This window comes from Lottia gigantea (assembly GCF_000327385.1).
Source record: "Lottia gigantea unplaced genomic scaffold LOTGIsca_2, whole genome shotgun sequence".
Taxonomy (NCBI): Eukaryota; Metazoa; Mollusca; class Gastropoda; family Lottiidae; genus Lottia; species Lottia gigantea.
This window is the reverse complement of record NW_008708400.1, coordinates 2,191,498-2,216,940: the sequence shown is the minus strand read 5'-3', so window position 1 is coordinate 2,216,940 and position 25,443 is coordinate 2,191,498. Positions and strand designations below refer to the sequence as shown.

Sequence of the window (25,443 nt, the reverse complement as noted above, 5' to 3'; positions counted from 1 at the left end):
CTTCAAAGGAAACTCTTTGTTTTTGTTATAAAAGGAATATTTTTTAAATATATTTTTTCTTCTTAAATAAACATTCATAATTGTAATGATTGCTTTTCCTTCATTAAACTGTGCTTAATGAAAAATCGAGTATACATGTATATGGAGAAATCTATACGAAGCCCCATGCTCTCAAGCTAAAATATAGCAATGAGATTGACATACCCTTCAGTCGAAATCCTTGCAGGACATTGGGGGGAAATATGTTCACTGATCACGGAGATTAATTGGCATCACTCGGGAGAAACGTCCAGTCGTTCGGATGTGACAATGTGACAAATAAATACAGACTGTGTACGGCAAAGACCCTCGAAATTAAAAAGAGACAAGCAATAAATAAGTGATCAACATCTGACAAAAGCATAGAGCAGAGGTCACTATCTTTTTGTGGGGGCTACTTTACACAAATTTTTTTGTCTGATTTTTAAATATCAAAATTGCCGCTGCCCTGGCAAAATATCCCTGATTGCACAATGCTGGATTTATACTTCTGACACCGTCAACGGCCGTAATACGCTATCATAGGCTCGCAGTCGGCGGTTGCCAGCATTCATAAGTTCATACTATCCACGTCTTTATTAAAATAGTTTGAATGTTTTGTCCATATTCAAATACCATGCGAAATACTTTCAAAAAGTTCAAATTATACTACATATACACACATGCCAAACTAGTTTGAAATTATAGTAAAAACATAAATAAAGGTTATAAAATATATATCCTAAATAGTTTAAAATTTTACTACATATACATACATGCATTATGGAAACAATCTTGAAAATAGTAATATGAGATCTATTGTCAAAATTATCGTTTTGGAAATTCAGTCCACATTATACAAATTGCAAAATAGTTTGAAGTTGTATTTGAAAAGTTAGTCATATTGTCGAAAAGTTTTTTTATAGATTTTACTCCATACTACATTATAGACTAAAATAGTCAAAATAGTTTTTAAATAGTATTTGCAATGTAATTTGGAACTTTAGACAATATATAAAGATTATGAGACATTTTGTCGAAATAGTTTAATCAAATATATATAATGATAGAAATAATCATCAAAATAGTTTGATATTGTCTTTGAAGTATGAAAAATATTGTCAAAATGATTATTTTAAATTTTAGTCCATATAAACATTACTAAGTTTAAATTTTTACTATATATACGTACGTTATATAACAAAAATGGTCAAAATAGTTTGAATTTGTTTTTGAAATATGAGACATTTTGACAAAATTATCGTTTGAAACTTTAGACCGTATATAACAATTACTAAGTTCAGAACTTTACTCTATATAGATACATTATAGACTAAAATTGTCAAAATAGTTTGAATTTGTTTTTGAAATATGAGACATTTTGACAAAATTATGGTTTGAAATTTTAGACCGTATATAACGAAAATTGTCAAAATAGTTTGAATTTGTTTTTGAAATATGAGACATTTTGACAAAATTATAGTTTGAAATTTTAGACCGTATATAACGATTACTAAGTTCAGAACTTTACTCTATATAGATACATTATAGACTAAAATTGTCAAAATAGTTTGAATTTGTTTTTGAAATATGAGACATTTTGAAAAAATTATGGTTTGAAATTTTAGACCGTATATAACGATTACTAAGTTCAGAACTTTACTCTATATAGATACATTATAGACTAAAATTGTCAAAATAGTTTGAATTTGTTTTTGAAATATGAGACATTTTGAAAAAATTATGGTTTGAAATTTTAGACCGTATATAACGATTACTTAGTTCAGGACTTTACTCTATATAGATACATTATAGACTAAAATTGTCAAAATAGTTTGAATTTGTTTTTGAAATATGAGACATTTTGACAAAATTATCGTTTGAAACTTTAGACCGTATATAACGATTACTAAGTTCAGAACTTTACTCTATATAGATACATTATAGACTAAAATTATCAAAATAGTTTGAATTTGTTTTTGAAATATGAAACATTTTGACAAAATTATCGTTTGAAACTTTAGACCGTATATGAAGATAGTGAGACATTTTGTCAAAGTAGTTTTAAATTTGATTACATATACATATATTATGGGACAAATGATCAAAATAGTTTGAAAATGTAATCCAAATATGAGATCAATTGTCAAAATTATCGTTTGAAATTTGAGTCCATACAAGCATTATTGGACGCTATAAGAGAGAGAAAATATCCACATAACGTCATGGTCAGAAATGTGGAAAACTGTCAATATGAACCAAATATTTCATGATTCGAAACATATATCGAGCTATTTGGAGAACTTCTCCTCTCACTCTCCTCATGCAAACTGTCAATAATTTACTTGTATTATCACAATGAGTAATGTTGCATAATGGCTTTGATTGTGCTTCACTTTATCAAATGAGTCTTATCACTTGTGCTTCATTTTACACCAAACTTCACGTTCCATTTCCTATTTTATTCAACATCCGGTTAAACACGTGACGGACTTGTTGGGCAGAACTACGTCTACGACCCTTTATCTCCATCATTTTACGTCGTTTAACTTCACGATGAAGTTCATGAAATACATCAATAATATCTTCACCCCCATCACTCACTGAAGTTTCGAAAAAAGCAGCCGACATTTCCTGAGCTATAGATTCGCCTTCATCATAACTGACTTTACGATCATGTAATAAATCGACTTTATTCCCCACTAAAACACATTGTGTGTTTGTTCTCTTGACGTCATCAAGATATTGTTTAATTTGTAGTACGTCATCAAAGCTCTGTTTATCAGTGATGGAGTACACAAGAATAAATCCATCCGCCCATTTTACATAGCTTTCTCTGCTGATATTTTCTTCCTAGAAAAAAATGATAATATTCTTAGTAATATGGTTCATGACTTTCCTTTAGATAATAGAATGTAGGTGAATTAGTCATAAGAAATTTTATCATCGGAAATTGACCATGAGGTCAATTGTTCGAATTTATTTGACCACATAACATATCATGGTAAGTTGGTCACAGGGTAAATTAGTAAATTATGACAAACTAGCGGAGTCCATTTGCTGTGGCTCATCAATCTTGTGACCTATTGAGCATGTGACCAATATACAACAGCAGCATTTTCGACTACCAAATTTTCTGCGACCAATTTACCTTGTGACCGTATTAATATGACCTATAACACTGACAGATTTCCCGTGTGACCAAATTTCAGGTGACAGCATTTCCTGTAACCAATTGTCTGACAATTTCTTTTAAGAAAGAAAATAACGCAAGTATGGTTTGGAAAAAATATCATACCTGGCCAGCTGTATCCAATATCTCCATATATACTTGTTCTTCATCTATATTAGTCGTATGTTTATATGTACTCTCTATAAAAAAAAATATGAAATAAAACTATTCAATGAGGCGGATTTTAAGTTGACGTCTATATACTGTGGCCTAATGAATTCTTTAAAATAAAACAGAACCATGAAATATATTTCTTTTCTTGCTCTGAGATATTTTTATTCATGTTTTCTTATTCAAGTCATGCTAAAAAAATAATCCATTTTCACCGACAAAAATTTAATAAAACGTAATAAACAAATTTAGCAATCATGATCAGGTCAGGTCGTTCGATTTTCCCGTAACTGTCAAACCCTGCTCATAACCACAATAATAATCAGATCAAATAAATCTCAATCTACCAATTTTATCATGATCCAGCGTTTTAGCTGCTATCGTACACTATTTGTAGTAGTAAATTATATGGTCTATCTAGGCTAATTTTGGGCGCCATTTTTTATTTCATGTTAGGCTGGTCAGGGTAACTCAAAGAGACGTGTACGCGTATATAAAATTATAAAATAGAAATGAAATGAAATAAAATACTTCATTGTCCGAAATCACCAAGCGGATGTGACGTCCTGCTCTTAATAACAGCAAATTGACAAACACAATAACAGAGGAATGTATTACCTAAGGTTGGATCATATTCCCATATAAACCTTTTTGTCAAATACCTTACAACCAGAGCTGAAATGTATGAGAGTACAAAGCCTCGTAATATAAGCCAATTTAACACCATTTTACGTGGATAACCATTAATTTTTTACCCTTAAAGGTAAAATTTGTGAACACTTTTATAAGATAATACATGCAGTGAAGTAACAATCAGAAAAGGCAAAGAATCTTCTAGTTAATCAGCAATGCATATACAAGGTAAAAGTCAAGCCTTTGGTGGCTAAAATATGGTAATTCTCTGCAGAATTATGGAAATTTGACTTGAAACGATGCATTCTGAAGTATTTCCGTATAAATGTGTAACGGTTATTTTGGCAATAGATTTTAAGCCTTTAGAAAACTGCCTAGTTTATGGATATTTTTGCTTATGCTCCACAGTGCGGACACCCATGATTATGCTGTATCGAAGGTAACATGACACGTACCTGACTCGTGCTCATAGAAGATCAATCTACTGGTTACTTTTTCTATATAATAACCCCGAACGTACGTGATGTAAATGATTTATTACTTCAGTTTTGGTTTTTACAAATGAAATGAAATGTTTTACAACAATATTTTGCTGAACATAACTGACATACCTTTGATACCTTAATAACCTAAGAAGTGTTTTTCTGTGTTAAACTATTTTTATAATCATCGGATGTGTATTAGTTACATATCAGTTACACTCAATTCCAACTTGAACTCTTTTAAAAGAGTTGGCCAGAAATATTACAAGATCGTCTTGGCTAATTTACACTTAATTTATAAAACAATATTTCTTGGTTTTGAAGAAAAAACAAAATACGAACGATCCGAACCGCAAAACGAAACTTAAAATCCATGGTATATCTATTAAAATTGAGGAAGTATTTCATTATAAGAAGTGGTATCAAGCGTCTACAAGCCGTTGTTGCTCAAATTTTAAGGTAGAAACAAAAACTAGTGCTATGCAAAATTGTATAAAATATCTGTGTGAAATTATGTAAAGTATCAACGTCTTATATTACCAATGTGAAACAGAAACTGCAATCGCACCTCAAAGGATATGCCGACATAGCAAATAACTAAAAATCTAAAGGCTGATCTTGTTTTTGACCATCGAAATACGTTGTTGGAAAAATTATTTGGAATGGCCTTTAGAATACAGCTGTTGGTCGTGTTGTGTTAAGCCATACTCCGCGAATGAACGGCACATAAGAATAAAAACATGCTTGGTTTCATATCTCTTGTAAAAGATAGCTTATATATACATATATATGTATGTATAATATACATATAATGTACAGTAACAATTACACCTTGTTTTGTCTTAATCTGTCAAGAATTGTGCCTTCTAGAGTGTTTTCGAGCTTATAATTGAACGCGTTTTCAAGAACAAGGACAATAACTTTTTTTTTATTTTAAATAGGGTTCATCCTTGGATGATAACAAACATTCACACACAGTTTCGTTAAAATCCGTCAAAAATTGCGCCTTCTATAGAGTGTTAAGGAGCATTTCAATGGCAATAACTCATACTAAATATTGTCGACGGACGGACATGGGTGACGACAATTTACATGTGGGCGTATAAACAATGTCGTGGGAGCATTATTGATATCTAAATTTTAGAACAAAGAACGTTCTATATCTATGATGCACACGTAAAAAAATTCAATTGGTTTGGTCGCCAAGGTACACAATTGCATACGCATGGGAATAAGTCATGTCGAAAATGGTTCAAAGTTTTACTGCTGATGAATGGATTAGATAATATAAATCATTAACTGAATCGCGAAATTAAAAGTTGACCTAATAACGATAGACACACTTTGTTAAGTGATTTACACGTAGTTATTAAAGCAGTAGTATAAAGACGCCATGTGGTAATATTTTAAACTAATTAGTTACTTGAAATCTAGTAATGGGAAAAACTGTGTTCGGGTACAACTTCATTCATAATAAGAGATTTAAAAAACTTCAGTTCAGACGAACTTGATTGACGTAATGGTTGCAGAAATCTGGCAAGAATGAAATGATTCGAAGAAACACTTATTTTGATAAACACGAGCTTTTTAAATGTCATTCACTTTTCAGTATTGTTATGTTCAAGTATTAATTGATGTATTTCATAATTCTCAAGTTACGCATAATACCCATTAGATAATCGTAGTTACAGTACTGTGAGAAAATGATTTTAAGATTTAGAATCTTGCCGATTCTTTCTTCACCTATGACATTGTGACTGACAGAGGCACACCAAATTGGACCAGTTATGCAAGGAGTTTATCAAATCACCAAGTAAATTTTCAACCCCTTCCATGAACGCTTAGGGGGTAATGGAAATATAGAAATAGTACTATAACCTCGAACACTTTGGAGAGTTTTGCTACATTATCATCAAGTTTCAGACTATAGTATTATAAGTTTAGATATCACGAGGTTAGCTCAGATATGGTGTGGTGAATTTGACTATATAGACGTTTTGTCCTTTCCAGTTGATTATAGAGTGCATAATTTCTGGTATAGATACGTTATAAAAATTTGTAGTTTGATAGTTCCAGTTAAAAAACGTACTGTAGATAATTTCAGTTATGTACACTCGACTTGCAGACGATTGAAAATTATTTCAGATACTGTATTTCAACCGACAGCTCTGGGAGTGTGCGATATCCCATCCGTATACCACGTCTGAGGAACGGGTAAAGCCAGATTTGTCGGGCTTGTAGTACTTTATCTATCTCATGTCGGGGATTGTAAAGAGGTTTTATAAAAAATTTATGTGTATCTGGGACACTGATAGCATCAATATGTGGTTACTACACTTTCCCCGATACACATACAAAAGTTAGAAAACTTCCTTGCAATTCTTTTAAAAATTGAATTATTGCAAACCTGATTTACCAACACCAGCTCGTCCCATAACAACTATTTTAGTTACTTCCATTTTGTACCATTACTATCAGATACTGTATCCATTACTACTTGATCGTTCCGTTCTTAGTTTTGGTACCTTTGTATATTTACTAACTGAAGTATACCTATTACCAACACCTAGTTTTGTAATATTCTTTGAATGCAGATTATGACCACAAGTCTCAAACGAAAATTCTCAACCAGACACAATTCAAGTCTGAAAGTATACAATTCAAAATATATCGATCAGATAAAGCCAGAAATGTCTTTTAGAAAATTATGTTACAAAATATACAAACTCTAAACTGATAATTCAATCAGTGTACGTGTTTAAAATCATAGTTTAACTGTTATGATAATTGGTCTGGTTTTATTTGACAGGTTGGTGGCGAATGGTTTATATTTCTAACAAATAATATAAACAAATAATTGTATCCTCGGGGCTGCTAATTAACGTCTTCATTTTCACCGACTGAAATACCGCCATTAAACGAAGGTTTTTTACTCCTTATTGACAAGAAAGAAGAGAAATATGACGCGTCATGTATAAGAACATTATCACGCCACATGCTTGGTACTTAATGACTAAATTTTTCCAAACATCACATCAAATTTTCAAAGCTTGAAATCTGCTGTCTTTTTCAAGTATATCGCAAATATACACATAGATAAACAATGATTTTTATTTTGAAATGAAATATTGATATAAACCCAGTATTTGATAACAAGGGCTAATTGCTAAAATGATAGCTGTAATAGCAAGCACATTTAAGATCCTGTTTCGGGCATTATAGGTATGTAATATACAATAGAGCTAGTCAGCAGTGCCAATCGAGATAAAAACCCACAACTACCATTTGATGTACGTAGCTATAACAATCACGTAATGGAATTGGTCGGTTGTCAGAATTTGTCAGGGTGGGTAATCCCCCCCCCCCCCCCCCATGCACCATAAACACACACGCCCCTGAAACTATGGGCCTTGACACAGTAGAACAAGTCAGTTTGCTGTAGGTCGTTAGTATATATTAACCCTGTCAGACGTGATGTAATATTTATATAGCATTTATCAATTATCTTTGTTAAAGGGGTGGAGAGAGATTTGTGAGATGTTTTACTTCCATTTTTCTTTTAATCAGAAGCTGTCTGATTTCTTATATTTCATATAGATAGTAGGTGAGTAAGCCAGATCATTCATTATCTTGAGGATGGTATAGTTTGTGTGATTTTTTTCTCATGATAATCTAGCTCTAGATATTTCGTTTCGTTTATTTTCAATGTGTTATTTCACTCGCTCAATTTCAAGATAAAAACTTTTTGGAAATTATATAAACTACAAACATCCCGTGTTGTTTCAATTTTTCAGAATCTTTAACGTAATTTTTCGGACTACGGTTACAAATGTTTACATAAAATATTAGATAGCTTATTTAAATATTTATTGTGTATCATTTTGTCTACATTCATATCATTTCTTTCGCTTTATCATTATACAGAAAACACATTTTATCACATAGCTCTGAAATATCATGTCACTCGGGAATAACACTGATATACTATATATAACCCTTAACTTATTGGACATCACGTAACTCTGAAACATGTAAATTGAATATCAGCTCACTCGTAGACAGCTAAACGCCAGATAACACTGAAATATTGAAAGGCAGTGGCAAATCATTTAACTCTGAAATATCATGAATTTGTAGCACCCAACACTGAAACATGGATTAATATTAGGACATCTCTTAACTCTGGAACATCACGATTCTTGAGTAGCATTTTAACTGAAACATGGAATATTGCGAAACTGCTGTGACATCAAACACTGACACATCGAACACTGGAACTGGAATAACATTCAACACATAAACATAGAATAACGTTAGGACATCAAGGAACTTGTGTGACTACAATTTCATCCAACTCAAATACATCGATAATTTCGAGGCATCAATAAACTACTACTCACTTAAACATGGAATACTTTGTGATTACAATATTATCTTACCCAGAAACATCCAAAATTTGGAGGCATCACTAAACTATGGAAAATCTTGTAACTGCAATGCCATCTTACCCTGAAACATCGCATTACTCAAGGACATCAATTAACTATGGAACATAACTTAACTAAATTATCATATTAGTCTAAAACCCCAAATAACTCTTGGACATGATGTAACTGTAAAGTCATCTAAATTCGAAATATAGAATAATTCTAAAACTCTTAACTAAATATCAACATACTTTAAAGACACGCAACTGTGGAACATCAGGCAACCCTTTTGATATTAAATAAATAATAAATGGAAAGGGAGTGAACTGAAAAATGTTTGAAAAAAGAGAGAAACTTGACATTTTCGATACTAGTGTTGCAGTATCTCACGACCATCTCATTTAACAGTTCTAAAAACATAGCATCTTCACAATGCCAAGCTAGAAATGAAATTCGTCTCATACCTTGAGATCATTAGACACATTTCTTGTAATACGAAATTCGGCTATTTGTTTGGATTGTCAGACCTACTGTATAACTTATTGTTTACAGTCTTTTAGCTCAAGAGCTCTGATTGGCTGTATTCGCTAGCGCACATCAACAAATTCTCTGCATTTGCAAACCTTCGTATTAGAAGAACAGGTATAAGTTATCAAAGTTTAAAAAGAATTTTGTAATAGCTTGACACTTTAAATAAATATATAGCAAAAAAAAAACAAATGCTATATATAACATTATAAAAGGAATTGCGTAGAAAAATAAATTTGTTCAGAACTGCGTGTTATTTTGTTTCCCTATAATTCATGATTTGTGACCCATGAAACGAGTGGAGTAGAAAAGGAATCATGTGATGTATATATAATAGAGAACATTCTTGATAATGAAAAAATACCTAAATAATGACAAAGATAACACAACATAATTAGAATACAACATGGTGATACAGGTTGAATAAACAAACATTGTGATCTCAAACAACTTCTTTCTGTCACTTCAACCTCATCAAATAATAAATATCTTTATAGAGAATAGGATGTACCACAGCTGAAATAGTCTTTGATGTTTCAATGCAACTGCTTAAAACATGTAGTCAATAAGAGAAACGGTAAATTCTATAACTGTGGCATCCAAAAGAAACTGGTTTGGGCGTTAAGGAGAACTGTTGAACAATAGCGTAAAAATAGAATGTAGAAGATTTGACTTGTATTCGAACTAGTTTCCGGATGGAAACGGCGATATTGGGGCATGCATGAACCATTGAACCATAGTATTCGAAAGTTTCTCGAAAGTAATGTCTGTCCATTGGTTTTATAACAGTTGCATTTCGACTTCAATTTTCAGATGGGACAATGTACCGAGCGCTTCAGATTATACACGTTAAAGATCTTTCGACAGTAACAAATCGAAAGAGACGGCTTAAGCCACTGTCCTGGCAAAATTCCTTTTACTGCACATAGCATGGCGTTGCCCGTGTTCATTACTCTAGAAAGTAGGACGTAAATCTCAGCTCATTTCATTCCATTTCTGTCCGACCATGTGTAAATTGCAGCGGATGTTTAGATTAGATCCGCACCTTTTCCCCATCATGGAGGTCCCGTATGAAACTTCTAATAGTTGGTATTGAACGAATAATCAATTCCCGTATGCGAATGTGCATTGTAAAACAACAATCGGTAATTGAAAATTTGAAATGAGTAAACCAACTGTTGCCGATATCCCGGCAATATGCATCTTTCAATGTTGAACTAACCCAATCAGGTTAAGCAGGAAGAAGAACATTTCGTGTGTTGTAGGTAGGAAGATTGCTTTAAGGTATATGGTATATTTGTATGGTAATTAAGATTTATATTATGATATGACTAATGGTCTTCACCAGTTCAATCTATTAACTTCTACATAGATTGTTATTTGTTTGCTTTTGTTTACTGAGAATTGTAAACATACAGTACATATCCTGTTTTTTGTTACTAGAGTATTATCTTTCTGGTATGAATAGATACGTGACATTCAAATAACCAAATATTCTTACTAATTGAGCACTACGCGTTATCAGTAGAATACTGTTTCTTAAAACAGAAAATGGCACATAGCTTAAAGGGATTGTGAAGAGATTTTCTAAATTATATATGTATCTCTGGGAGTTGGATAGCTTCAATTTGCACCATTGCAGTTTTGTCAGATTTGTGCAATTTCACCAAAACTAAGTATTTGATGACGCCAACAAATAACAAAATATACTTGTATCACATAAGTTCCTTCGCGATAGGTGATGTCATCAAACACTTAGTTTTAGTGGAATTTGAGAAATCAGACATCTGATTGGAATTAAATGGTGCAAATTGATCCTATCAGTGTCCCCGACACACATAAAAAATGTAGAAAAGCTCTATACGATTCTTTTAAAACCTTAAATTATACCAAGCAAGTTCTCTTTGTGTTAATAGTTGTCCATCGAATTTTAATCAGTTTTGAATGACTTCGATTTTCTGTGCATAAATCAAATAAAAGAAAATAGAGATAAACTTCATGTTGTCATGAACATCGAAGTTTTGGACCAATTTGCAAGCAAACAAACAATTTTAAGTGAATCATTTTCGGTGATACATTGCAACACCCATAGAGTTAATTCTGCACGAAATTTTCACACTAAAAACACAAGAATCAGTGTCATACGTTTACATTTTCGGCCAACATCAATGTCACATTCTTCTTGTTAGTTGACACGATAATTTTGGTGGAATATAGTTTTATACAGAAATTTGAAAACTTTGTCTGTAATACTGATGTTTAAAAAGAATGTTTCAAATGTGTGAATTTTCACGAAAATTTCGATTGCACATAACTGCATAATGGTAGTTATCAAAATCTAAACCCGAGCCGAAGGACACCTGTAGCATGAGTCAAATTTGATTCCGAATTCCGAGAATATTTGTATGGAATGTTCCAAGTAGAAGGTCATAGGGTAATTATAAATCAACACGGGTTTACCAGCTAGTATGTTAGTGATCTGTTTGCCATCATTGTTCCCCTGGGTATATCATCTTCTACATTGTTAAAAATATAAAATATGGTTGCAATATTCGAATCCATGCACCGTGTTCTCAGTTATAAAATGAAGCCAAGGTCGACATTGTTCCTGGCAGAACTTTGGACCGATTGGATATTTTAATGACTGCTGGCATCTGTAAGTATCTATTCGAATGATGGATTTAGTCGATGACTGATTGGCTTCTTCTTTTCGCGACTGTAATCCCGCATCGTACCCCGTCCATATTCTGTTGGTACCTTAATTAATGATGTTTTACCTCAAGTAAAATCTCATATAAATGGGATACTGACTTCTCCTTTAATACTTTAAATATTATTAATTTAACACAAATAATGATTTACAATTAAGATAAAAGTTTCATTTACGTCAGGATTCAGTAATTAAATACAAATTTAAGAGTGTAATATGTGCCCTACTTAAATGGCCTTCTTATAACGCACACTAGTCTTCCGCGTCTTTTTCTTTGGTCCCAAGAAGAGTTGAAAAGCTAGTTAACTTCAATAGTTTCCATTCACGTCAAATTTTCCGTTTGAAGTTCTGCGGCAAGATCCATGTTTCTCTTGTGTAAAAGCGAAATCTTTCTTCAAGATGCGAAGTCTTTTACATTCTAAGTGTAAATAATTTAGAAACGTATACAGTATTATTTGTTTATTTTATGTTTATTAAATGTTTTATTCTGTTTATAATTGTAGTGTCTCATATGTCTTCTTAGGCAGGAAACCAATATTTTATGTTTTTGTAAATTGTTCATAATTGTCTTTAATAAATAAATGAAATAACATAATCATTTAAGCCTATTATAAAGAAAATCTTCACAACTAATAACCAAAAGTATTACTTACAGTATTTTGTAGTCGCGTGTATTCCAAAACAACCAATGATTTGATATGGCTGGAGCAGAACTGTTATAACATGAACTTTTCTCATGTCCCACGCTGATATTTAATTTCTTAAAAAATCAAACATTCTCCACCCAATATAAACTTTCAATTCATGTTTTGTTTTCAATTTAAGTCCAAATTATAAAAGTTCAGTCACCATGACAACGTTAGATTTAAGTATCAACAGTTTTCTTGAAAAAGTTCTTATCTTACTGTTGTAGAATAAAGAACGTTTCTTGGTGCCACAACATGATTCATTTTCAAAAGTTATTCCACTGATAAGCCGTCTGTTGTGTTTTTACGCGGGAAATTATCTCGTCTGACCACGATGTATAATGTCGTCTGTGAGAATATATTTCATTCTTTATAACCATTCTGCTTGTAAACATCCTGCTAGCACGCGCTTAATGTTCTCATACACACGGTGTGGGTCTATTTATCTTATTTATCTGCACGTGCACTGATACTAATTCCCTCTATACTGAAAACTCGGCTAAAAAGTTTGAAAGTTTATATTTTAATTAACATAGAGCAAGATTAATTATTAACTTTTAGAACAACATATTCATGTTTATTTTAATCTTCAGTCTAGTCAAATAAGAATTACAATGAAAGTAAGGAAAAAAGCCTTTGAGATTGTAAATGAGTATCGGGGCCACTGATCGTCATCTTCACAATCCCTTTAAATACAATGAAAGATTGGATTGGTCGTATATTTCAGATGTACTATACTATATTTTCTTAATTACTCGTCTGAATACCATACTCATTTTTGACAAACTCTCACAAAAGTCGTACAACTTTTGTCGGCTTTTCTACAATCGAATAGAAATGATTCAGTATAAATGAAATGCATACAGTATAAAACCGAGCAACAGTTGCAAATTTATGAAAATTAAAAATTGTTATTTTTCTTTCATAGCTTTTCCACTTAAATACTAAATTTATCCTGTAGATCTAAGTATTGCTAATTCAACACGGCGAATTCTAGAAAAATCGCTAAATTGGTCTGCACTGACTAGCATCCAGCTCTCAACCTCAGCCTGTGTAGGGATGGCCATTATTTTCTAGTTTTCTGTGGGATAGTAGTCTCGAGTCAAGCGATGTGTATATACATATAATAAGACAATTTCAGAACAGTTACAGGTAAATCATTACAATTAAGCATAGTTTTTCAACCTCTTTGGTGCCAACACGAATCTCGAGTTTTCTTGTTTGTTTTCTTTGTTTGACCCTACTATTAGTACTAACGACAAGACGAGACCATTTTATTCCCTTCTCTGCCATTTTAAGTCTCTGTACACCCGCTCTCTTTTTTGGCGCAGGTAGAATACATTCTGAACCCTGTACCAAATTGAACTTATTGAACTTCCCGATTGATTCCATGAATTTCGAACGTACAAAACTCACAAATAGACGCCCCAAATGTAATATGGATACACCAGGCAGATTACATTTTACGCACGTTCTTATTTCAATTTTGAAGATTTGTCAAACAATTGATTACAGGGAGCGTTCTCCCCTGAAATTTGGTCACACTAGAAATTCTATTTATGTTTTATATTAATTGTATCTTTTATATCATTTGTAGGGAGACCGGAGCTAGTTGTAACACAGCCCGTTATTCATAATACACACTCTACATTTCTATAGACTTATTTACTCATAGATGATGGTGTAGCTATTAACATAATATCTGAAGAAGGTGGAATTGCGTCTAGAACTCGACTGTAAAACATAAAAGTCAAATTTTAGATATTGTTAAAACTTTGTCTATAATATTTTAAATCTATGACAAGAGAAAGGAGGTATTAAAGGTAGGATCTTTCAACATTGCTTCTTTGTTTAGATGGTGATTTGACGCTGTTCCACTTTTCATATTTGGTGGGTAAGAGATTTAAAAATGAACAGGTGATGCGGGGTTAATTGTAACATTCTTCGTGGGGTAAGTTGTAACTGTGTTCAGGAATGGCTAGATGTGTACTCAAATTGCAAAACATGTGAAAAGTGGATAAAATGTGCTCAATTTTAGTACTGGTCACACAAAGATTGCACCGACAGTGAATCCATACATTTTACACAATTGTAGCTGGGATGAATCTGATTTTGAGTTTTTAAAAATCATCTTATGGTTTAAATGTAACCCTTCTTCAAGGAAAGGATGTTAGGGAAATTAGATTTGTACATGTTGTAACCAGTTACTGGTATCCATAATAGAAACCATTTGCGATTATAAGTGTTTTAGTGTTATATTACAATTTACCCTGACCAAGGGGTATGTTTTATCAAAATAAATTCAATTTCTTTCCTTTACTACCTCAAATAGGGATTGCATTTCAGAAAAAGGAGTTTGCGCGAAAATTACAGTAGTTGAAGCTGTTTCTATAACACATATCACTTCAAATTGGTGTAAGTTTTTATAAAATAGTAGAAATGTTACAAGTAGCCCCGGTCTCCCCTCGTGTAAAGTTTCAACTTATATTTGCATGACGATATAACAGATGGCTGGTTTATCTCTTATAGACTATGACACAAATAACATACAACGTAATATAAATATTGCCAAAATAGTTCGAAAGTTTTCTTGTTATTCAAACATTATGTCTTGTATGTCAACACATTACAGATATTATTCAGACTCACTAGAATTAATCATATGTAGTGAGTGATATTTTTCGACATCCCTTTCTTTTCCACTTTTTTCGTTTTTCACATGCATTTCTTTTGGTCTAGATTTGAATTTTGATGTCTGAAATTAACATTCTATCAGAATTTGTGAAAATGAGATTTAGATGCAGAAAAATAGAGGTGCAAATAGTCGTTTCCTGTATAACATGCTGATGTTTTTTTTATCCGGAAGTGGTCTAATTACAAATTGCTTAACTTCAGATTTTTATTGAATTTTATTGAAGTTAACATCTTAAGGGAAGTAACCTGTACTAAATAACTTGTACAGATGTATTTCAAATATAATGAAATTTGATTATTTATACTCAGTTCCTAATAGACTGCAGTTCAATAAAGGAAATAAAAACGTTATAACTTCAAATGTTTAATTTTATTACAAAAATATTTAAAACAGTTAGTTTGTTAGTTAAAAAAGAACATCAGCTTTTTGAAAAAAAATCTTTGATTTATGTTTGACTGTTCTTTGCTAAACGTACATCAAAATTAAGATTTATTTTTTTGATTAGTAAAAAAGAATTTGTTCAATTTCGAAAATACATTAGCCATCCAATGGCTTAACGCCAAAACTATTAAAAACGTGAACTGCTTAAGTCTGTTATGCTTTTTGGATGTGGTTACTGTACTGTTGTACGGATTTCATTAAAAAAAAAACCGCCCAATTGTAAAGAAATATGTCTCCTACGTATTCTTAAGGTTTCAATTAATAATATCGAGCCAATATAAAGCAAGATTAACAGATTCAGTTTGATCAAGAAGATACATAGATAGATATACCATACTTAAGAAATATTTTCAGGTATAATTTACGACGTTTTGATAATGAAAATGTTTAACAAAAAGAACAAAAACAACATAAAATAAAAAATACTAATATTAACTAAAATAATACAGTAAAAAGGGATTTGATCACAAAATAATATTATGGATGAGTTGTGTACATCTCTTTATGGATGAATTGTGTACATCTCTTTACCCAAGCTGTCATTATTTTGTTCATGCATCCCGATTCTAAATATGTTATTAAAAAAAACTTCTGATATAAAAAACAAAAACAAACAAAAAACAGGCATAGTTGTTATATATTCTAAATGAAGATCGCTAAGAAAACGGTAATCATGAAGATAACACCAGTCGCTGAAAAATGAATATTGAAAAAGTCAAAAACATCTTAAGCATAACTAATGGAATATACCAACGGCTTACAATGTCAAGCATCCTCTTATTTAGCTCTATTCTTGTATCGCCGAATGCAGCGATTTGATTAGATTGTTCGCTATAGAATACAGCAAATCAGTACCTTCGACAAAAATTTTGCCAACATTAAGCGTAACGTTAACGGTCGCTCAGTCGACCAAGACCGTTCGCGTGCCTGCACCAAAACAAGTTTGATTTTATAGGTACATGCATATACATTAATAATCTAAATGTGTTTTTATTTTAGCTGTCCACAATAATATCCGGAATGAAAATACTACGTTTTGCTTAGTCCTTGTCATCGTAAACATTCCGCTGTGTGGATAAGTTATTGATGACTTTGACTGACCTAATTTTACCGATTGACCAAAAGCTAATTTCAGCTGGGAAAGGGGGTATTTAAAAGACTTTTGGTCCTTGTGGATGCAAAAGGTGATAATATTATGTTGAACGACCGATGAAATTAGTCGAGTGTTTAAGTTGAAAATAACGCCTGGCTACGGAAATAAAATATTGGAATTTTACTTCTATTAATGCAGAATATAATTAAAGACTGCATTGTGCTAAAGAAATGAAAATCCAATCCAACCAAATCCATAAAACACACGACATCCCTGAACTACATGTACTTATACAAGAATTTCCATCCGACAAATTTGTAAAAGATACCCACCTCCTGCTTGACCGCCACTACTGTTATTCTGGTCATCTATAAAATAGATTTATCAATACATGTATATTATACCAAAAAAACCGTAATGAACCATATTTTTTTCCTGTTTCGATTTGTACGTGAAACAAATTACCATATTTGAATTGGTATTATACTTCCACGTTCCACTATCTGTTGTACAACGCAATGCAATGAACGATGTATGTAGATGTACACAATGAATCCGCAATGATATCCGGAATGAAAATACTACGTTTTGCCTAGTCCTTGTCATCGTAAATATTCCGCTGTGTGGATAAGTTATTGATGATTTTGACTGACCTAATTTTTCCCATTGACCAAACGCTAACTTTCAGCTGGGAAAGGGGGTATTTAAAAGACTTTTTAAGATTTTTATAAAATCGAGGGCAATAAGTCCAAAACCATTCATCTGATTATGACAAAATTCAAACTTGACCGATATCTCATCAATATATACTAAGTTTCATCAATATCGGATAAAAACTGTAGTCTATAGCCTGCCTAAAACAAGGCAATTTTAATGCAATTTTACTATGTCAAGGGCAATAACTCTGAGATTATCCGATTATTACCAATTTTGAACCTTACCGAAATCTCATCAACATATACATGCATACTAAGTTTCATCAAGAGTGGATAAAAATTGCAGCCTTTATCTTGCATACAAGCCAAATTTAACGAGTTTTTACTAATTCAAGGGCAATAACTCTGAAACCGTTCATCCGATTATTACCAATTTCGAACTTGACCGACATCTTATCAATATATACATGCAAACCAAGTTTCATCAAGATCAGATTAAAACTGTAGCCTGTATTGTGCATACAACAAATGTGGACGGATGAACGGACCGACGCACGGACCGACGGACGGACGGACAGAGGCGACGGCAATTTACGCAATATTTCCATGTGGGCGTATAGAAAATTGTGGATAAAAAGCTGCCTTTGGGAACCTTCCTGGCCGTAGCTCGTAATGCAACCCGAAAAAACTTATTACCCCTTTGCTATCCAATTTGTTTTAAAAAGATTCAACAAAAAGTTTCAGTAAACAAACTCCGCTATGAATTACTGGTTTCGTCCCTAAGAAATAGGTATGCAGCGTGCGACACATCAGTATATTGGCTAAAATTCCTTTGGCGTTGTATAAGGTTTGAACAGACTGCCATTACTTACACGGGGGTATGGATCAACTTCAAATGAACTAATATTACAATTTGTGTTGCCAAACTTTTTTTTGGAGAGGAAGGGGGGTATGATATAATTCATTCAAAATATGCAATGTAAATCACACAGCAACTTTAACCGTTTGTTCCGGTATAGCAAAATCGAAAGAAAACAAATACCTGGACAGAGCTTGATAACTTTGTTGTACAACATCATAAACTTGTCATGGACAGATTTTGGTTGTTTACAGGCTGTTGATACATCAGCTGTACATTTCAACATTCGGTTTAGGTTACTATAAAAATGAAGCAGATTTGATTTGATTTGCAATAATAATAACAATGTTATAGCTTGTATATCATGGAACCATTGAAAATCAATATCGATCCATTTGTCAACGCTAAAAATCACAAGTCATCTGAAATCTGCTGGCTTCTTGGGGGCTCTGGCAGCCTCTACACCTCCAGGCTCAAGGGGATTGGGCTAGATAGGCCTTATCTCGGAGAGACCACTCCCATGTTGCCCTTCCCTCACCCTCCCTTTAGGCATTTTCGAGATACGCCCTGTTAATATTATTTGTTATACCATCTGCGCTTAATTTAAGATCTTCATAGTCCTTATCAAAACTAATACAACATCAAGTTTGTCTAAAAATAAAACATAGCAATGACTTCTGAACTTTCTTCCTTACCTCTCGCATTTTCTTCAAATGCTAACGATTCTTACGTTGGCTGCATTCTTTAGCAACATGACAATAAAAAATGGCTTACCGACACCACGAGGTCTGATCAGATAATTCGTAAATCATGTCGCCAGCGTTTAATGGTAACAGTAAATCAAGACAAGAATTCACCAAAGTACATTGGTACAACTCGTCATTCATGGCTGGAAATATAAATATTTCACTTGTTCAAAAAAAATGTTTAAAGGTTTCATATTCACCCTACATTTGAATTCGCTCATAAATTAACATTTTGTCGATAGCTTATAATATAAATAAAGTTTCGTCTCATTTTTGTTAGCAAGAAACGTGTTCCGCATCCTTTGTAAACCGAGATCCATTTAGTCCCGACTATATCACTATTTAATCTCTAAAAGGAACTTGTCAATTGACCGGTTCCTCCTCTAAATCGCAATACCACATGTTATCAAGGTCACAAGTGGCTAATCCATGAAGTCTTGTTTGCCGAAAATTTTGAAGAGCTGAGATGTCGGATAAAGCACGATCCTGAGAGCATCACAGGAAAACACCGAGGTTTTTTCGGTCACTGACCGAAAAGATAATATTTGAAAAATAAAGTCTCTGAGTGGATGTTTGTTTGAATCGAGAAAAAAAGAGTAGATTAAAGCCGCTTTCCTGATACAATATCTCTAAGTAAGGAGACGTTCAATTAAGAGAAAAAAAAGTAGGGTGTTAGAAGAAATAAATATCTTCTTCTTGACAATCGTTCTGGTAGCTTAAAACATCAAAAAATAGTCGAATGTTTTACATACAGCGCTCTGTCCAATTTGAGCAACTAAAATATAAATTAAAGATAATTTGAGTATAATTACCATCACAGGTTTCAACATATAGATCCTTTACATCAGATAGACTGTAAGCAGCATTAACACGACTTCCATCACCACACCCCTTCAAAGCATCGTCGGTACAGGTCACGAATTCTGGTATTTTTCTACAAATATAGACATAACATTTTATGCGGTTTTCTTATTTCAAATCATAGTTCGATGATTTTAATCCTGATCAATACTTCTCCATAAATCTAGAGCTCCATACTCAAAACCAATATTACATTTTGAGTACATGCCTAAAAGTTTAAAAAAAAAATTTCAAAGTGTGTGAGCCTCCACCTCAAACAGATTGAGCGGACACCCATAACTGTTTTGATCTATGGTATAACGGTCAATAGAAGAAGGCATCAGACAACGCAGTAAAATATTACTCACGGGCATATGTCCCTAAAAATCGGTGTATTCCCAAACTTCAAGCAACCCAAGACTGAAGGACAGGGTCCACGAACTGTAACAAAAAGTTTAATAGCTGGATAGTCAGGTGGTTTGTATTGGAAATAACGTTTACACATTACACGATGGATTATAGCAGTCGCTCAACTACCACGGGGACTGATTGAACTAAGTCCAAAGGCTCCCAACCCCCAAAAAATACAAAATTAAAAAAAATGTAACGAAGTATACAATTATAAAATCTAGTTAAGCCGCTAATTATAGATTAGTAATAATTGCAATTTAAATCCATCTTAATATCCTACACCTACCCTGAAATCAATGGCCACAAAAATAGAATATTAGTTTTTCAAGCCAAATCGTGAAGTGCAAAACTCACCCCCAGTACAAGTTTGGTTAGTATTCGCCTGAACTTTAGAAACATCGGAAGTATAGTCCGCACCCAGGTTACACGACTTGGCTGCTACTCCACAAGATATATAATATTTGGCGACCCTGAAATATATTCATGGCTACACATGAATAATTGTGAGGTGAATTGATATATAATAAAATATGTGCTTTACCAGAAACTGTAATCTCTATATCCATTAAACTAAGTCCCCGGTTCCCAACCTGGAGAGTTTACAACTCCTGGGGGTGTGTGTGTGGGACTAGGGTGTCAGAGGTGTGGCCAACTGGTGTAGGAGAAGAATTTGTTTTGAATTGAGAGAGTACCTCACACTAACACATGCTGAAAATGTGGATGAAACAAATTTTTGGGGGTGTGAAAGGTCTAGGTGAATACTCCAGGGGTGTGGAGGCTGAGAAAGTTTGGGAACAACTAAGTAGTTATTGAAAACCGTTTCTAAACAATGTTTCAGAACTACTTTGATTATTACTTATGGATTCTGTCGAATAGTATGACACCAGTGATGAACAAAAACTCATTTTGGCCATGTTTACAATTTCAATATTTTGGTCATCCTAAGAGGTAGTATACCTTTAATATTGGGTCCCATTTGTATTCGGAGGATTCACCTCTTCGGGTCAATAAAGCTTTTAGTAAGGTCTATTGGAACTAGGTTTAGATCAGAATGTTATACCTACTGGCACCATCTATCGGTGTCCCGGGCAGACATAAATGACGGAATATTACCAGTAACTGTTCCTGGTAGAGATGGTGCATTCTCAATACAAGATGTAAACGATTTACATGAACCAACAGTGGGATATTTAACAACAACTGAAATTTCAAAATAGTCATATAAGATTTTGATTTATATAATGTAAGGCCTATAGTCAAGTTGGTGAGAACAGCTATATATTGGCCCATTGGGACTATGTGAATTATAGTGCAGACAAACAATCATAACAAGTATAGACATTATCATCACAAACAGAAAGTTTTCTTATAGGAATTACAATAGTGGGACAGCCCAAGAATTTGGGTGTTCAAGAATTCATCGCTATCGAAGATTAAAATATTTATCAAAATAGATGATTGAAAACATAAATTGTTTATGGTTAAGGTGATTATACAATAACGAGTTACGAAAAGAAATCTTTCAAAATTTTGCATTCTTTACAGTTTCATATAAATATGCAAACAGGAAACTCGCCAAATATCAAATCAGCCCGGTGAACTTACTGTCTTATGTGTACATGTACATGTAAAATCAATCTCAGATAGCTAAATATATTCTTGTTAAAATGATATGCTTACCTCCACAAATATCCTTATATACCTCTCTTATCTTGGATAAAGTTTGTCGACCTATCTGTCCCTTATTCGCACATTTGTTTTCAATACAGGCAATGAAGCTATCAACATTTCTGAAATAAAAACGAAATAGAGTATAGAGTCCTATTGTTTGCTGATAGGACTAACGAGTAGCCATTCCGTACACAATGAGGGGAATTCTACAATTTTGGTAGCATTTGTCTTCTCATTTTCGCTTTCAAGTTGTCAGATATTTAAGATGCACAGCTTGTAGCATACAGGGTCTCAGTTTATAGTTCAATCCGAACGACTAGACGATTTCATGTCACCCCTCCGACCTGCATCACTGATAGGGGGAAACCCAGAGGAAAAATAATTGTGATAAGGCAAAGAATAACATTTTTTGCCTTGGATCATAAATGTGGTTAATAAGTAGTTAGCAAAATATATCTTTATTTATTTAGGAGTATATTTACTTGCACAATGTTGAAGGATCAGAGAAACCGCCCTTTTGATAGAGGTCTGCAAAACAACTATCCATTCCTGAGCAGTAATCTGGAATGTGATGGAAACAACTACAGTAAGTTATGTTTGTTAGCCAGGTTATTAAACTTCTGTCAACTGTAAAATGGTACTGATGGGAGGCAACTCTTGGTGGAAATTTCAATCTGTGCCGTTGGCTGTGGATGAGCGTTTTCCGAGGTTGATTTGAGTCATGGATATATATGAATAGTTTACAGAAGTACCGGAAATGTACGAAAATCATGTAATTCCTTCAAAAACTAGGAATTTCACTTTTTATAGTTATTTCTTTGTCTAAAAATGGCAATAGACTCTGCAATATATATATAGAAAAGACGTATATAGAAACACAAATCATATAAGAAATGGGTAATATATTTTAGATTCAAAGTACTAAAAATCGAAAATATTGGTAGTTTAAATGATTTGGTACAATCAAGTTAAATTTTTTCCATTTTTCAGTATTTTTCCATATTAATTACTGACTGAAAAATAGAGATATTCTCGGTGAATTGTTATAGGACTGTAAGTGTTGTAAACATACCGTTGTAACCACGACATAATGCCTCGGACTGCCGAAGAAGTGGATCACTGCTGATTATGTTGTTATCACCACAATCCTGTAAACATGTCTTAGTATTTGTTCCAATTCTGAAATGCATGTAAAACTGGATGTGAAGAAAACAATGTTATTTGTTAGAACGAGTAAAAAAGTTGTAACAACATGCTTTTACATACTAAAGGCGGCCCTCGCTGTATTTATCAGACCCACAATAATACAAACTATCAGAGTTGACAGAAAAAATCTTACTTTTTTAGGCATGATATCTTGTGTTCAAAAATTATCTCATGAACCTTCAAATTATACTATTGAGACAAACACCATTCCAAAGCCAATAAATAAAACCTATATATGACTAGAGTCTATTAAACCCAAACATATTTACGATATTCAAAAAAAGAAATATTATTCAGGAATACATCTATGGGTGAAATATCATGGATGAAATATCTAGAAACTGAACTATTAGCTATGTAGAATAGGTATAAAAACATTCAGTGCTCTGTAATTTATGTTGTGCAGAAATAGAAAGGTGGAGCAATTTTTCGTATCTTGTGGTGAATCACAAAAATATGGGATATTCTCTCACAAATTTTGGATACAAATGGTATTAAATTAACAATCTCCTTGAAAATATTTGGTCTTTTTAAGATAATTTCAATCCCATTATGTCATTATGTAATTTTATTAATCATTCAATAATTTTAACTAAATATTTATTTTATTTTACAAAGCTACAACGATCAAACATAAGAATTCATATGAAATATATTTACAGAACATATTACAAACTGAACTAATACGTTTCCTATCAATGGTATGTACTAAAGTAAATGGTCCTTCTTGTCTTTTTAAATCTTTAAATCTGTCCTCTTACAACTTTAAATTATTGATTTCTCTGCCACCAACTTTGTAAGCATAAATAAATGTACATATTAAGTTGAATGTGTTTACAAGTAGCATTAATCTTCGTAGGCCTATGTCTTTATAGTACCATGTACTACTATATTATGTTTATCAATCAATTTCATGTAATGCATGTTCATTTTGTTTTAAATAAAGCTAAAAAAAATATGATATTAGTAACAGATGAAAGTAAAACTTTTCTTACTTGCAACAATTCACTCCTTCAGCAAGTTTTAAGCTTTTCAAATTGTTGATGTCGGTACATTTTGGATTGGATGCCAGGGATGCAGTACATTTTTGACCATTTGTTGCACAGTCAACTGTAAAAAAAGAATAACGCAAATCAGATTCAAATCCACAACCAAGCCACCATAATTGTATAAAATAGTTTGGTTATGTACCCACCCTTTTAAATTTTATCAACACAATGTCATTTTAGGACCAGTACAATACAACCATTGTGCTAATAACTTGGAACAGCTCTGAGTGTGGCTATATGACCTTTTGAAACTTTGAAACCTTATGTATACCCTTAGTGAACGAGGAATCAAGTACAGGTATAATATTATTAGATCACAAATGTATTTCGAATGTAACTTTTCATTTAATTTTGCACTCTTGCTAGCTAGTAATTTACAAGTGCAAAATAAAAAAAATGAAAATCGTTCATTTGAAACGCTGTATAACATGAATTACACTGAAAAATGTACCCTTAAAATTGGAAAAGTGAAAAGAAAACTTGTGAAAAAGTTACTTTGAGCTAATTTGAAGTCCATTTGTAAGTGTTATTTGTTTGATTTTCTGGACTATCAAGCCTACAGAATTTGAATTATTATGAAGGGCAAAAAGACGTGATTAATGACTCTTTTTCCACTGTTGTGGTATTTGCCTTAATTGCAGTTTTTTTTATTATGAAATTGTTTATTGCCGATTTACACCAAACAACGCCAGTATGTAAAGGCAAGTTTGAGCATATTTCATGTTATAAACATAATGAGCTCAAATTTAGGTAATCCATTAATTTATTTTTACCAATTAGCGGAATCAAGAACTCAGAAATTGTGTACTAACCGACTTTACAGGATTTCTTACTATCTGTTGCAATATCAACGTATTTAGAGTACTCTTGTGGTTCAGCATCATTTAGTCCACAGGAAGTTTTGTCGTTCTTTAAACAGCTATCAAGCGTATTTGCTGCACTGAAAACA

General features: G+C 32.7%; 2 protein-coding genes across 2 annotated transcripts in view; both read right to left on the bottom strand.

The window, feature by feature from the left end:
- Positions 1-2,460: 2,460 nt before the first annotated feature.
- On the bottom strand, positions 2,461-6,935 carry LOTGIDRAFT_104078 (hypothetical protein; the record flags this gene model as incomplete). Its single annotated transcript, XM_009053264.1, has 4 exons — positions 2,461-2,871; positions 3,317-3,390; positions 3,980-4,036; positions 6,884-6,935. 4 exons carry the CDS (start codon positions 6,933-6,935, stop codon positions 2,461-2,463), a joined length of 594 nt encoding a protein of 197 aa, XP_009051512.1.
- Positions 6,936-17,156: 10,221 nt separating this feature from the next.
- LOTGIDRAFT_228271 (hypothetical protein) overlaps positions 17,157-25,443 on the bottom strand; it is a gene marked incomplete at its 3' end in the record, with an annotated part of 13,162 nt that continues 4,875 nt past the window's right edge. Inside the window, exons 3-15 of the mRNA XM_009053263.1 lie at positions 25,307-25,434; positions 24,441-24,555; positions 23,312-23,418; positions 22,722-22,800; positions 22,249-22,358; positions 21,633-21,768; positions 20,923-21,038; positions 20,526-20,598; positions 20,130-20,251; positions 19,346-19,460; positions 18,755-18,870; positions 17,389-17,424; positions 17,157-17,212 (exon numbers count right to left, since the gene is read on the bottom strand). Of these exons, the coding sequence (XP_009051511.1) occupies positions 17,157-17,212; positions 17,389-17,424; positions 18,755-18,870; positions 19,346-19,460; positions 20,130-20,251; positions 20,526-20,598; positions 20,923-21,038; positions 21,633-21,768; positions 22,249-22,358; positions 22,722-22,800; positions 23,312-23,418; positions 24,441-24,555; positions 25,307-25,434 (1,309 nt within the window). The remainder of the gene's footprint in view (positions 17,213-17,388; positions 17,425-18,754; positions 18,871-19,345; positions 19,461-20,129; positions 20,252-20,525; positions 20,599-20,922; positions 21,039-21,632; positions 21,769-22,248; positions 22,359-22,721; positions 22,801-23,311; positions 23,419-24,440; positions 24,556-25,306; positions 25,435-25,443) is intronic.